The following is a 15,950-nucleotide window of genomic DNA, read 5'->3' on the forward strand; positions in this document are numbered from 1 at the left end:
TCCATTCTAAAAAGCCCATTTGAGGCCACACTGTACAGGTAACATTGCATGTAGCTTAACCCTAAGGTTCCTTTTCATTATGCAAGTAGATTTGAGATAGGCATTTTTTTGGTAACATAACTGGGCATAATTGTTTCCCCCGGTCATGTTTTTAAAAAACCCGGACACCTCATTCACTCCTTTGAAACCAAGAATAAAGAGGAGGAGACTCTTCCAGTCATGGGGAGTAGAATAATGGGAGCTCTGAAATGTGGAAACGGGTAATGGCAAGTAACATGTTCCTGTTGTTCCCTAGTTTCTCATTGTTCCAGCAATCGTGGGTAGTGCCCTGCTTCACCGGCTCTCTGACGATCGATGGGAAAAGATAACAGCATGGATGTACGGCATTGGTCTGTGTGCACTCTTCATCGTTTCCACAGTGTTTCACATAATTTCTTGGAAAAAGAGTCACCTAAGGTATATCACAGGCACTTATTTGTGGTTCTTTTTGTGTCATGCTACATGCTGCGTGCTGTTTCTAAGGTGACTTCTTATGTAGATTGCATTTTCCCTTTGTCTGGAAAACATTGTGAGATTTTGATTGGAGTTACTTTGGATAACACAGCTAGCTAGCTTGCTGTAGGATTCACCTGAAATGCTTGCACCATTGGTATTAAAAATATGGTACAAAGAGTGGGATAGTAAAGCCACCAGATGGACCATTGATGTTACTGTGCTGCAGTTCGTCTATGGTACAGTCACAGAGCTTCTTCAGAAATGTCTTGAAGGCAGGATTAGTCAACCTGCAACATAGATTGCACAAGCAGTACAGCCGCAGAAAGACCCATAGGTGTGGATATGGCATGGAGTCAGGCCTGCTGTTGTTGTTGTTGTTGTTGAATTTATATACCACCTTTCATTAAAAACAACCCCAAAGTGGTTTACAAACGTTAAAAAACATACAATTAAAATGACGATTAAAATATTAAGCTAAAAATATAAAACAAATCTAATTTAAAAACTATAAAATACAAGCATAAAACTATAAATGAGTAATAGAAGCAGCAGTAGAAACAGTCATGTAAAAGCCTGGGTAAAAAGCCAAGATTTAAGAAGCTTTCTATACAGTACAGAATGGTTCAATAATTACGAAGCTGTATTGTGGGAAGATTAAAAAACCCCAAATATCCATTTTATGTTCATCAGGACCATGGGGTAAATTTGTCCCTTCCCCTGAAACCAAGTACTTCTGTGAACTAGACCAGGGAGAATGGAATAGTTTTGTCTGCTGTTTGGACGTGCAAATGGTCACTGGAAAGAAAGAGGTGTACTGACAAGAATATGGGCTTGGGGTCTCTCCTCTTGTCCTGCACCCTCATGGAGCCAGCAGTTGTGTGGGTGGCCTACATTACTCCCTCCATGTTTCATTCTGCGCTGTTGCTGTAGAATAATACTATCTCGTCCTTACTAGAATAATACTATCTTGTCCTTTCAGATCTGTTGTATGATGCAGTTGCCAAAAAGATTCTCCACCTCTGCTTTAAAGTTTTGGTGTCTCTCTTTAAATTTTGCTTATGGGACTTAGTGATTGTGCAATAGATGTAACCATTCTAAATAAATCATTTAGTGGAATATGACTCAGGGCAAACAAAACAACTACTGGTAGAGCAGAAAAACTTTGGTCCTCATGAACTTGCCTTTAAGTATCATAATAGAAGCTAAGGAATCCATGAAACTAATAAACTATGAAGCTCTTCTCACGATCCATGAGAAGAGCTTCTGTCGGGTCTGTGGGAAGAGCGGGCTAAGCCCACTCTCCCCGCAGACAATCAGGGTGCAGCCTTGGGCGGCTGGATCGGCCGCCCACACAACTGCTGGCTCCGTGAGGGTGCAGGACAAGAGGAGAGACCCCAAGCCCATATTCTTGTCAGTACACCTCTTTCTTCCCAGTGACCATTTGCATATCCAAATAGCAGACAAAACTATTCCATTCTCACTGGTCTAGTTCACAGAAGGACTACCCCATAGTCTTGATGAACACAAAATGGATATTTGGGGTTTTTTAACCTTCCCACAATACAGCTTCATAATTATTGAACCATTCTGTACTGTATAGTGGGTTTTCTTTAGCTAGAGCTAAATAGTTTAATTTTAGGTGCTTTTTTAGTTCAAGGGGGAAAAGATCTCTGCTCTAGATAAGATGAGCCATACTATTTTTAATCTTGTAAGCATAATTCTCTTTGGGAGGAGAATATTTGTAATATCTTAGGTGTTTTTAGTTACCATCTTGTTTGCCTTTCCATTTAGGACAATGGAGCACTGTTTTCATATGTGTGACAGAATGATGATCTATATCTTCATTGCAGCGTCATATGCACCATGGTAAGGATTAAAATGTATACTTTACAGTAACTAAAATTGCAGCAGCATATTATCATCACTGTTTCCACTCAGCTGGTTTGACTAATTGCACACGGCCTAATCTGCTAGGGGTCAGAAGCAGGACAGTGAAATCCCTTTTCCATTTAATAAATAAAGGCTTTTCTTTATCTTTGTATTTAAAAACAGTCGTCCTGATCCAGCAAGGTCAAGGTGCATACAGTAGCAGGTTTCTGCTTATACATCAATTGCTTGATTGCTTGATGCTTGCTAACTGTGCACACAACAGAGTGTGCATGTGTACCTCTAAGCTGGGGCCAGGGTACTTCCTGTGTAACTGTAGCTATTGATCTTGTCCTTGATGTCTACTCTCCTAAAACACTAGTGGCTGGATTTATAGTTTATTATGGCTAACTGTTTTATTGAGGGCTTTATGAAGTTGTAAACCACCTTAAGCAATGGAGTGGCATATGATAAATTAATAACATAAAAATATCCCATTCACTATCAAATTAATTTTTTTAAAAAATCCTATCAAGTGTAAGGAATTGGTTCAAAAGAAATCTGATCTCCGCACTCATCCCTTTTTCAAAACTTTACTGAACTGATTTCTTAATGTTTCCTTTAGGATTTTGTGTGTTTTTTGTAAGTGCAAACTTCGAGTTGTATTGTAGAAAAACAAATACTACTTTTATATAAATATGTATATAATAGAAATATATTTCTGTCTTTAGGAACTGGTTAATTATTTTGGTGTATCTGCAGATATTTAGGGCCATTCACACTGGTGGGTGGGGGGAAGGCTGCTCCAACTCACCTCCCCCCCCCCCGATAATTACAGGAAGGGAAGTGAGGACCACATTCCCAGACAATCCACGCTACACCATGGAGTGCAAAGTTCCATAGGCTGGGACGATGCATCCTGGCCTCCAGATGTCCCACAATTCACCGTGCCATGAGCACAGTGCATTGAGGGGATCCCCCATCATATGCGTGCTCTAGGCATCTGTCTCCGTGCCTCCTTGGGCTGCTTGCAGTTTGAGGAGGTACATGATCCCAGCAGCCAGGTTAAGGGAGTGCTTGTTCCCTTAACCTCAACTTAGAACCAGGCTTAGGGGTAGGGTTAGGCTGGGCAGGAGAGCTGGGATCCACATAGATCCTGGCGCTCCACATGAGCAGCCTAGCCCAGGCTGCTCATGAGAACAGCTTCAATATCTTGCAGAATGCAATATGCCATTTATTCACTTCTATTGTTATAATTTTTTTTTTAAGGTTAAATCTTCGTGAGCTTGGACCTCTGGCATCCCATATGCGTTGGTTTATTTGGCTAATGGCTGCTGGAGGAGCCATTTATGTATTTCTCTACCATGAAAGGTAAGAGACTTGATTTTTAGATTTGAATTGACCGTTTCTTCCAATCACTACCAATACAGTATCATCAAGTGGGATCTGTTAACCTTGGTGTAGGAACTGGAAGTGGAGAACAAAATGACAGCCTAAACCAGGGCTGCACAACTTCAGCCTTCCTGCTTATATTGGACTAAAGTCCCCATCATTCCGGACTGTTGGCCATAGTAACTGGGGATGATGGGAGTTGTAGTCCAAAAACATCTGAAGGCCAAAGTTGTGCAGCCCTGGTCTAAACCAGAGTCATGAATTGTAGTTCTGCATTGGAAGTTACAAATTAGGGGTAGAGACAGGGGTGGGGAAGGCTGAAATGCACACAATCCTGCAGCCTTCTTCCAGTTCCTGAACTAGTGGCTGGATTCATAGTTTCTTCAACTGTTATGGCTTGAGGTTCTGTTGCTGGTTTTATGAAGTTGTAAGCTATCTTAAGCATTGGAGAGGCATGTTAGAAATTAATGAAATGAAACGTCTCTCACTTACTATTGAGCTGTTGGTGCTGAATAAATCTGAATTCTGACCTCATCCCTTCTTAAATTCAGTGTTAGTGACATGTTATGTTGGCATTGGGTTTTAACATATGAATTATCATAAGAATTTCAGAATGACAGAAATACATGCACAGAGGTAGGCAAGGGTTATCCTGACTCGTACAGAAATAGTATTATATATCTAGAGTGGAAAATCTTTCACATGTGGTAGGTTTTGGGTAAGAAAAATTGGAACAGAATCATCTTGCTTTTCCTGGTTAGAAGCAATTTTAACCCTGAGTGTATTCTGTTTCTCTTGAGAAATGCACACAGTCTGTTAAATTAGTCTATTTTAATCTGTGTCTTGCCATATCAGTGCCAGGCATATCACTGGAGTATGGGAAAGTGTCCCCACTTGTGAGATTCCCTTTTGATAAATAATTCAGTCAGCCCTTAATAATATGAGTGGGTGAGAAGAGTCTGGATTTCTGTAATCCTTTCAAAGAAATGAACACTGTGGGCACAATTCATTTCCATTCCACTGAGTGTAGTCCGATTGTGCCCTTTTGATATCTGCTATCTATCTATAGCAATAGCACTAGCACTTACATTTATATACCGCTCTATAGCCAGAGCTCTCTAAGCGGTTTACAATGATTTAGCATATTGCCCCCAACATTCTGGGTACTCATTTTACCGACCTCGGAAGGATGGAAGGCTGAGTCAACCTTGAGCCCCTGGTCAGGATCGAACTTGTAGCCTTCTGGTTACAGGGCAGCAGTTTTACCACTGCGCCACCAGGGGCTATCTCCCATAGAAATGGCTGTAAAAACTCTGACCTCTTTAGGGAGAAAGGAAGCAGATTCTCAAACAAATGTGTATGTTCCTTACTTTCTTACTGCCCCAAACCCAAATGCAACCTGCTCCCATTTTTTCTTCAGCTCTTTTCTTTAGAGGTCACCGATGCTGAGTTATTCAAAAGGCCTCTACTGGTTTTGTTGAACTGTCATTGAAGAATATATTTCCTGTGCCTTAATTAAGGACATGTTGCACCATTAAAGGGGAAACCCCTCCCTCTGTATATTTGTGGAATAGTTCTTTCTCTGGTTAGTTCCACTCTTCATTATTAACAGTCAGTCTTCCCATTTTGTGGATGCCCACCCAATGGAATAATAAGATGGGACATTAAAGAGTTCAAAAAAAAAATGTTTCTGTTCATGAAGAACAGGAATTCCTTGATGGCACAAAGGCATGTACAGGTGAACCTCATTCTGGGGGTTCCGTTCTCAGCTGCAACCGTGAATAATGAAACCGTGGATAACAGGGCATTAAAGTCAATGGGATTGGGGGGTTAGGTTCCTAGAGGCTTGAAAATCATGGGGGAAATGGCCAAAATAGAAGTTTTAAAAGGCAAAATAAAGTTCCCTATCATGTTCTGTGGGCCTTCAGCAGTCCAGTGATGCCTCCTCCCAAAGTTTCTGTGTTTCCATGTAAAATTACAGGGTGGGGAGGGGAATGCTGTGTTTAGTTCAAATGAGCCACAAAATAGCTCCTCCTCATGAAATGGTGGCCGGAAAAGACCTACGAGGTCATTTCCATTTGTCCCGAAACCTCAGATACATTGGTTTTAACCTTGTGTATCCACAGGTAATGAGGTAGAGTAACAATTGGTGGATCGCGGATACACAAAACGGCAAATATCTGTAACACGTATCATGAGATCCACCTGTATATAAATGAAAACGTGTATTTGTGGAGTGAAGAGGCTTGTCGCCCCTGCATAGTTGTAAGCTTATTGTGTATGTGTGTCTTTTTTAAGGTATAAAATTGTGGAGCTTTTCTTCTACTTAGCGATGGGTTTTTCCCCTGCTCTAGCAGTGACCTCCATGGTAAGGAATGAATGCTTGCTAAAGAACTTTAAAATCTTAATCTTGAAATTATTGTCACTAATATAAGAGTATATGGGGGGAGAACGTTTTTGGAAAAAACCCAAACTCTACTATTGTATTCATTTACATATTTGGTATTTAAAAGTACCTGAATTTCACTTCAGTTCTGTTGTCTTGCCTTCTCCCTTCGTATTTGTAATGTTTTGGTCCAAGAATATCAAAAGTGTTCTGGACAGTGATATACGCTATCCTCAGCCATCCAGTTTCACATCGCATGAGGATTATCTACTCTATTATGAAAACTGGCTTGCATGGCATAATGTTAATGATGGTGTTCAATATGTGCAGATGGAGTTCACATTTAAGGAGGTCATGAGGAGGGCACTGCTGGGTCAGACCATGTAGTCCAGCATAGGAAGGCCCTAAGCAAGACATGAAGTCAGCAGCCCCATTTGTTTGCACCTGGAAACTGTATTTTCTGCCTCTCAATATGGAAGCTTTGTTTTGCTGTCATGGCTAAGAGCTGTTGGTAGACAAGTTTAAAGGGGATAAGTCTGAGAACATAAGGTGGAGAGTCGGGGAGCTACAGACCTCCCCTGACCAAGGTATATGGGTTTGTCCTGGATTGTTGACAGGAAAATGTGCCTTGTTCTTTCATGGAGTTTTAGTGGTCATAAGAGGCAGCAGGAGCTTGCGTCAGTTACATCCACCATATATCAAGCTTTTATTGTGTCACACTTCTTCCATATCTTCTAATGGCAAGATTGGATCTTGCATGTGGGATATCATCCCATTGGCTGGTGTTCTTAAATTTAAAAAGTTGCTTCTAGATAGTAAATTGGAATTGCAGAGGAGGGGAGGTTGGGGGGGGTGCTTAACCTTCTCTGCACCTGCCACTTCACCAAAAACTGCTTCCGCCGTGGCCCTTCCCCCCTCAAAGATGCCACATGCATTCCTTCTCGGAGTGATTCACAAAGGAATCTGGAGTATGCTCCTGGAGCCTTGAGGCTGACTCAGGCTACTGTGGTCATTACTATAGGAACAGTGTGATGATGAACAAAATTTCAACTTTATTAGTTCCCAATTTAAATAGAAATCTGTCCTGCAACCGTTAGGTATTAAAATGGACTTCTGTATAATGTAGTGGACTGAACACATTTGACATTTCAAACGTTTACTTTTTTAAAGTATACCTATTTATACTTTAAATAGTATAAAGATTTAATGCTATTAAATATTAAATTAATATTTAATTTAATAAATTAAATTATTAATAATTTAATATTGGTATTCTTGTGTTAATAAATTAAATTAGCAACACAAGAAAACTAACAAACTTCATCCTGCTGTTTACAGTTATTTTTAACCATGCCCTGTCAGAATTCCAAATAGCCCTTGGAATGCGAATCCATAATGTAAAAAAGAGTGCTGATTTTAGGAAAGCCATGACACAACAGTAGCTTTATGCTTCTCCATCCTATTGAGCTGTGTGTGTGTCCTACAGTACACAGTGCTTTCTTGCTTGCTTTTAAGCTATCTGGTTTTTATTATGTTGATGAAGCACTCCTAGTTAAGTACCAAAAGTAGATAACAATTTAATGTCTTACTCTATGACCATTTTTCCTGAAAGGCTAAATGTGATAGAGGCTTATAAAGCCTGGGCTAGGCTGTTCGTGTGGAGCGCTGGGATCCACATGGGTTCCGGCTCTTCCGCCCAGCCCAACCCTACTTCCTAGCCCAGCTCTTAGCCAAGGTTAAGGGTGCGAGCACTTGCTTAACCCGGCTGCCACAATCATGTGTCTCCATGGGCTGCGCGCAGGCCTAGGAGAGACAGAAATTGACACCTAGAGCGTCCATCTGGCGGGGGAATCCCCCAAGCCATCGCATTCATCATGCAGTGGCTTGTGGGATATCTGAATGCCTGGAAAATGAATCCCGACGTCTGTTAATCTGTGCTGCTGGATGTAGTGCGAATAGTGATCTGCGCTGCTCCCGGCAGTGCAGGTTGTGTGGCTGCACAGCTCGTGTGCCGAAGATACTAACATCAATCGTCTGGGGGAAGGTAGGTTGAACCCTGCCTTCCCCTGCCCCGGTATTGGTCATGTGAATGATTTCTGTGAATACTGTTCATAGTTTTGGTGTGAAGAAGAGACACTTTTCTCGTTCCAGTGTCCCAGAACTTTTGACTTTTGCTTTTGGCCTTCCTGCTGGCCATTGTTGGAAACAATTTTCTGGACTAGATTGTCTCTTGGTCTGATTCAGCAAAGATCTTCCTATGTTCTGACTTTATAATAATTAGAACTAGTGCTTGGCTTTGTACAATTTCAACAGGTATGTTTATAATTTTGGTGATAACAACTGTCAGAAAATAGTTACATGTGGGAGGATGAAGATTAACTCTTTTCACTGTTTTCATTATTATTAATTCACAGAACAACACTGATGGACTTCAAGAAGTTGCCTGGGGAGGCTTAATTTATTGTATGGGAGTGATCTTCTTCAAGAGTGATGGGACCATTCCATTTGCCCATGCCATCTGGCATCTGTTTGTTGCCACGGCTGCTGCGGTTCATTATTACGCAATTTGGAAGTATCTTTACAAAAGCCCTGCAGATATCATCCGCCACTTATAATATTACTTACACACACACACACACCCTACAACCTGCACTATGCCTCCAACTCAGTATTACATGGGTAAAAGCAATTCTGGGAAATGGGGGACGGGAGGGGGGAAGAAATATTGCACAGGGGATAATGCACTGACTTTGATAGTTTTCTGAACACATTTACTGTGAACTAAAGTGACAAAAATGTGTCCTAGGATTGATGTTCATATACCAAGTGCTCGGCACGTAATTCTCCAAGCACTTTTTCTGTGGAAGTCTCTACTAGAATAAATGGGAGTCCTGCAAGAGCGTTGTAGAACTCCAGTTCATTTCAGTGTATTGCATCCACTGTCGCTGCACGGCAGCTGCAATCCAGTGGGGCTTCTGAGCCTGCTTAAATCAGTGAGTGTAACCATGCCTAGCTCTAGATTGTGGCTTGAGACACATTCTGCATTGCTAATAGTCTATTCTGCATTAACAGGGAAAACAGTGTAAAAATGGCTGGCGGCCTGATGTTTACAAATTCCTTTTTAAAAAATGTATTTAATGAGTTTATTTTTTGCAACTTTAAAGAACATAAAATTTTTGAAACGACCGTTTTGAATTGTGGAAGTTGATGCAATAGCAAAGACTTGATTCTTTTTTTTTTAGTTGCTTTCTACCATTTTTTCACGAACTATTTAATAAAATACAAATCATGGATAGATATGTTTAGCTTCCCCACCCACCCCCAACACTTGTACTAATATGACTTTTATATATACATATATAAATATATATATATTAACAATGTTTTGTAAAAGAATTTTAAAAGTACACACAGCTGCAGTTGTACCTACAGTGAAACTGCAAGAAACGGCTACATTCCACATACTGTACTGACAGATATACCTCTTTGAAAGGTTTTTATTAAGTGTGAGATTATGAATTTCAGAATTGGCTCTGCTCAGCTTTAACCTAAAAACCTGCTATCCTTCACCATAAACTGGATTGCCTCATTTGGATTTATTTTAAGAACACAAGTAGTGCTTGCTAACAGATGAAACCCATCCCACAGTGCCATTTCTAGAGGCAGTCAAAGCACTCTGGAAACCTGGTTCTATACAGGTAGTCACAAACCTACCAGTTGCGAAGAGTAAACTTACTCTAAAGTGTCAAGTGATTTTGCATCACATCAGATACTTTGGTGCTCAAACAATGAGGCTTAGTTTTCAAGAAACTTACCGTAGTTCCCATTGGGTGTCAGTGGGAAGCAAGTATCTTGGTACATGTATCTTTTTTCCAAAGTCTTAGTCAAAACAATTGCTGATAAACACCGAGCACTAATAGCCGACGGTTTTTCACACACCCAAATGGCCTTTTCAGGGAGGGAGGTTTGAAGAACTTGATATGTCTCATCGGTCTGGGACTTAAAGTAGCAAAACTGGGCTTTACGTAAGCTGCTCTTGAGAATCTGGGACAATGAACTGTGGTAGCAATTTGATTGTAGAACATGTGCATTAAATAACAAGATGTTAGAATCCATTGTAATTTGTGACTGTAGCATGTCCCACTGTACTGTACAATGAATGTCTTATATTAAGATTGAACTTATTCTTTTTCTAACTTGCTCTTTTTCATGTTGGTGTGTTTAAAACTCAAATGGAACATGTTGCCTTTTTCAGATTTTACTCTGGATATGTTGCCTGTCAAAACAGTGGATCTGTACTATAGAGATAGGGATTCCCCCTACCCCCAAAGATGATGATTAATTTCTTCTAGACTTGCCCATGGGTTGTTGCATATTTTAGAATTGGATGCACTTGTGTCCATTTTGCAGGATGGGACAAATGCTCTGATCAAAAGTTAGGGCACTGGAACTTCACTTCCACAAAGTATTAGCTGGTGGTTACAAAACCGTTCTATACCAGGGATGCTTCCAAAACTCTGCAAGGCTCCAGGATGCACACAGAGCTTTGGAAAAGTGGGAGTGCCACTCTTGACAGTGTTGTATCATCTTTGGCATGCACCATTGCAAGAGTTTGCTGAAGCTCCTGCAGAGTTTCTACTGAGCACTGAAATCCCTGGTTTGGGATCGAACAGACCTCGCTTTCTGAATAACATGAAGATGAAACAGCAGAACAGAAAATACTTACTGTGACAGTCCTAGAACATCTGAATGTTGTCTTTTTTTAAATTAATGTCTGACGTTAATATATTTACCTGTTGTGGGTTCATGTATTCTGTTAATGTGCAGTACTGTCAAGACCATTAAAATATATGTAAAGCTCTCTGCTTTTGTTGAAACTAGCTCAAATTAACTCTGCTACCATTATGGTGACTTCTCATGGTCTTTTTAATGTTTGTTTTTAAGAGTAAACAGTGTTTGCTTTTTTAAAAAAAAAAAAACAAGAATTGTACTCGCCAAAAATATTTTGAATCCTGTTCATCCCAAAAGATTTAAATGTGCTAGATAAATGCAAATAAAGATTTTGTGCAATTTGGAATTCATCTTGATGAATTTTGTACTCCATTAACATGACTGGGGCATGGGTGAGCTTGGCTGCTGCTTACTCTTCATACTGAATACACAAACAGCCCTTTTCATCTTTACGCAAAAGTAAGTTCCATTGTGTTCAATAGGACTTTCAGGAAAGTATACATAAGATTGCAGCCCAAGCATGTTTCCAGACAGCCCTTTAAAAACGCTAGGAAAGTGCTTTCCAAGCACGATTTTACTTGCTTTCCACACACACCAGCAGGCTTCCATTTTCAAAGCCTGCATGAATTGACACTGTCCAGGTGGACAGCAGAGTCCTAGTGTGATTTTTCTCAGGGCCACATGCTGGCCAGCTCTTTCACTCTATGAAGAAACAACATTCACTAAAAAAGTAGAAACCAGTTCTTCACAGAATGCAAGAGCTGACCAGCAGGAGGCATTGAGAAAATTGCACTAAAGCCTTGCTGCCCATTTTGACAAAAGTGTTGGTCCATTAAAGCTTGGAAAATGGAAGGGGTTTGGGGGTTGTTGTTTTTTAAATTGCTGTCTGGAAATAACAAAAGTTTGAGACTGTGATTACAATCCAGACAAGCATGCACCTTAACATCATGCACCCAGGGTAACCTTAAACAATCTCTACTGTGCCATATGGAAAGCTGCTTTCAAAATAAGGTTTGAGGAGGGGCAGTGGGGAAAGACATCTATTAGGTAGGCAATACTTGTCACACCAGCTATCACTGAACTACAACTCCCATCATCCCAAGCTACAATATGGGATTGGGCTACTGTAGCAGCTAGGATGCATAGCTGCTAGTACATAGTACAAGTACATAGGTTTGATTTGAGGGTTGCTTTTATTTATTATTTATTCATTGCATTTCTGTGCTGCCTAGTATAGAAATCTCTAGGCGGTATACAGATTAAAACATAATATAAAACAAAACATTTAAACATGTTAAATGGAGACAGTATGGAGCCTTGTGGAACCCCACACTTTAGCTCTTGTTTTTTCAGAACAGTCTCCACGTGACCCCATCTGGAATTTGCCAGAGAGGTAAGAGCGGAATCACTGTAAGACAGTGCCATCCAATCCTGCCTCCTTCAAGCAACACAGCAGGATACCATGGTCGATGGTATTGAAAGCCACCAAGAGATTCAAAAGGATCAGCAGAGTCACACTCCCTCTTTTGATCGCCAGTTGGAAATCATCCATCAGGCCAACCAAGGCAGCCCATCCCAAAGCCAGTCTGGGAAGGATTTAAATAATTGGTGTCATCCCAAACTGACGAGCTGAGAAGCAACCACTTGCTCAATCACATTGCCTGACCAAGGAAGATTAGAGATGGGTCTGTAATTAGCTAACTCTGAGGGATCCAACAGGTTTCTTCAAATAAGGTCTAATAATAGCCTCCTTAAGACGAGGCATCCTGCCCTCCCTCAGAGAAGCATTTATTATATTTACCAGACCCTCTCTGATAATATGTTTGGTAGTGGGGCATACAGTCCGAAGCTGTCTGTCCACATCCTCGGAAGTAACAAACTGCAAGTGATCCAATTCAGTCCCATAAGAAGGGTTGCTGGGTACCTCTACAATAGACTGCAGTAACTGTGGAGTCTAGTTCAGCATGAATACGAGATATTTCATCTGCAAAAAAAAGTTGTTAAACACATCACAGCGAGTAACAAGTTCAAATTCAAGGCAGAGAGAGCATGAACTAGCCATTCAGCTGGACGTGAACTTGCAGAAGCAATGCAGGCAGAGATGAACTTTGCCATCTGCACTGCCAGAGCATAAATCCTCAAATGAGCTCTGTGCTGCAATCTCAGATTCGCACTGAGTCCCCCCTCGACTTGCGCTCTAGTCGTCTACCTCGCTGCTTCAACTCCCACAGTTCATCTGAATACCATGGGGCTGACTTTAAAGCAGGTTGGAGAGGACGCTTAGGAGTCGTGTCTACCACCCTAGTACGTTTGTTATTCCATATTTGAACCAGAGCATCGACAGAATCACTAGCAGAGCCAGCTTGAAATGACAAACACAGGTTCAAATCTTGGTTCATCTATCATAGTCACTGGTTGACTTGGGGCAAGTTGTTACCTCTTCACGCAAAGACTTCACGGGTTTGTGAGGCTCTGACACACAGTTTCTTCAAGGATGGATGGAATACAAATAAGTTTGAGTGAGTGAGTTGGGGTGAGTAGGGGTGGCGAAACTCACTACAAACCGAAGGTTCAAACTGGAGTTTCTGGAGGGAAACCTTGGGTTGCTTTTGTGTTGAACCGTGGTTGCACATGTTTGGACATACTAGCAATTCAACCTCAAGCCCCTTCAACTCCAGTTCCCTGTTATGTGTGAATGGGGCCAATGTGTCTTAGATCTTAAACTGTGTTTGTCTTTTGACTAAAGATCTCCAAGGCAGTTCACCTCAAGGACAAAATAGAATCAAAACTCAAAATACAGCTAACTCAATTGAATCAACAAACTAAAAAACAAAAACATCAGAAGCAATAACTGCAGCCAAACCCAGTTCAGGAGGGGTCACTATTCCAGTTAACTTTGATATTTTTCAGGCAGAGGCCATTTTAGCAAAAACAAACAAAAACAAACCCTTAAATTGTGGTGAGAGCCATTTCCCAGTGTGCTTTCTGCACAGTCCTGCATGTTTCCTCAGTGCTGGGAGGGCCCTCTATCTCTTAGAGAGCCCTTTCTTAAGAGCTCCAGGAGGAAAGAAATTCTGTGCACCCTTTCCAAGATGTTGCAGGAACTCAAGAGGACTCTGTTCTCCTTAAGGACTCTGTTCTCCTTAAGATCTGTACATGCATATGCCGTACACAGATTGGTTGCTGAACATAAGGTGTGAATAGGACAATATTCTTCAGATCAATGTGTCATTTTCCAAAAACTATAAGATGCCAGTGTGTCACCTCTGTGTGCTGCACAACATCAGCCACTTTGACAGTGCTGTGTAAATATTAGCGGAAACATCCTTATTAAATATTTGTTTTTATTTCAAGGCAGATTGATCACCAATGATCACTTCCTTAAAAATCTAAAGCATTTGTTGAAGTGTTTGCATAATGCATTAGTGCCCCTTTCACTTTCTTAAAAAGTTCTGCTGCCCCCAGATAGTCACTCTTTTTAGCCTACTTCCATTAGGCTTATTATGAGATCACCTGGCTTCCTGTGTGTGTGTGTCTGCCTGTTTGTCCCCCTCTATCAACTTTGCAATGCCTGGACCAATATGAACCAAATTGGGTACAGCTGTAGGAACACATAGGGACACCTCAATGGCATAGTTTGTGATGATGTCGTCCATTCTGATCCAAAATGGCAGACGCATGAACTTTTGAAGTGCAAGTGGGCTAACTTGTGAACCGCCTAACCAATTTGAACCAAATTTGCTACAGCTGTAGGGACGCATAGGGATGCCCTAATGTCATGGTGTGTGATGATGTCATCAACTCCAATTCAAGATGGTGGCCATGTGAATATCTGATGTGCAAGCAGGCTAATTTGTGGACTGTCTAACCAACTGAAACCAAATTAGGTACAGTTGCAGTGAATGACACACAGGGACACCTCAATGGCATAGTTTGTGATAATGTCATCCACACCGATTCAAGATGGCGGACGTGTAAATTTTGGAGGTGCAAGTGGGCTAACTTGTGAACCGCTTAACCAATTTGAACCAAATTTGCTACAGCTGTATGGATACATAGGGATGCCCCAATGGTGTAGTTTGTGATGATGTCATCCACCTCAGTCCAAGATGGTGGATGTGTGCACTTTTGAGGCACAAGTGGACTAACCTGAGGACTGTCTAACTGATTTGAACCAAATTTGGTACAGTTGTAGTGAGTGACACACAGGGACACCTCAATGGTGTAGTTTGTAATGATGCCATCCACCCCAATCCAAGATGATGGACATGTGAACATTTGAGGCATAAGAGATCTAACTTGTGGACCTGGATTTGAACCAAATTTAGTCCAGTTGTAAAGACAGTAAAAGGAAAGTAGACTGATTAGTTCTTACTAGAACAACGTGTTTCTTAATAGAATGACAAAGACATTATAATTAGATGAACAACAGTGTATTGAAGGCTTTTGTTCCCCTCCGGGGGTGGTGGTCTTTCCTTACTTATGCATCCTGTAAAAGTAAAAGGGTGACGCACAGATTTGGGTGGGAGTATATAAAGCCCCTGTTGTAACATAACTAATAACGATTGTTTTGTAGTTTCCTTGACGTAAGCTGTATTACCTGGACGTCAACTGCCATCTCTGTGTCCTACCCAACAAGAAGTTTGTACCAAATCACAGGAAGCTTAACTGGTGATGAGTTGTCTGCTCGTTTGCTTGCTGCTGTGTTAAAGTCATGTTAGTGGCAAGCAAGCCCACATAAGCAGATATGCAGCATAAAGCTCGTTACATTTGGGAACTGCTTTTGTGCTCTCTGTAGTAGCACTTTTTAAAGGATGTGTACTGCTCAAGGTGGGCATGTTAACTGTTACAGCTTGTTGGCATTAGTCACTTCAACCTCTGGCTCTTTTGAGTGCAAAGAGTGCAACTGTAGATAAAGTATTTCCGAAACCAGATCCTTAAGCAAGTAGAGAATTTTGAGGAAGTCTAAAGGCACAAACTGTTGATGTAGAATGCTGTAGTCTTAAAATAGCCTCCATAATAACAACAATGATAATCGTGAGTTACGGTTTCAGTGCAACACTGTGATTCATCATATTGA

General features: G+C 41.0%; 1 protein-coding gene across 7 annotated transcripts in view; it reads left to right on the top strand.

Moving 5' to 3' along the window:
• The window catches only part of MMD (monocyte to macrophage differentiation associated), a 125,654-nt gene extending 114,438 nt beyond the window's left edge, over nt 1-11,216 (top strand). For all 7 annotated transcript variants that reach the window (XM_053294169.1, XM_053294168.1, XM_053294170.1 and 4 more), the window contains 5 exons: nt 296-456; nt 2,287-2,361; nt 3,631-3,732; nt 6,052-6,121; nt 8,554-11,216. In XM_053294169.1, coding sequence (XP_053150144.1) covers nt 296-456; nt 2,287-2,361; nt 3,631-3,732; nt 6,052-6,121; nt 8,554-8,754 — 609 coding nt within the window. In that variant the 3' untranslated portion in view covers nt 8,755-11,216. The remainder of the gene's footprint in view (nt 1-295; nt 457-2,286; nt 2,362-3,630; nt 3,733-6,051; nt 6,122-8,553) is intronic.
• The last annotated feature ends 4,734 nt before the right edge of the window (nt 11,217-15,950 follow it).

This window comes from Hemicordylus capensis, chromosome 2 (genome assembly GCF_027244095.1).
Source record: "Hemicordylus capensis ecotype Gifberg chromosome 2, rHemCap1.1.pri, whole genome shotgun sequence".
Classification (NCBI taxonomy): Eukaryota; Metazoa; Chordata; class Lepidosauria; order Squamata; family Cordylidae; genus Hemicordylus; species Hemicordylus capensis.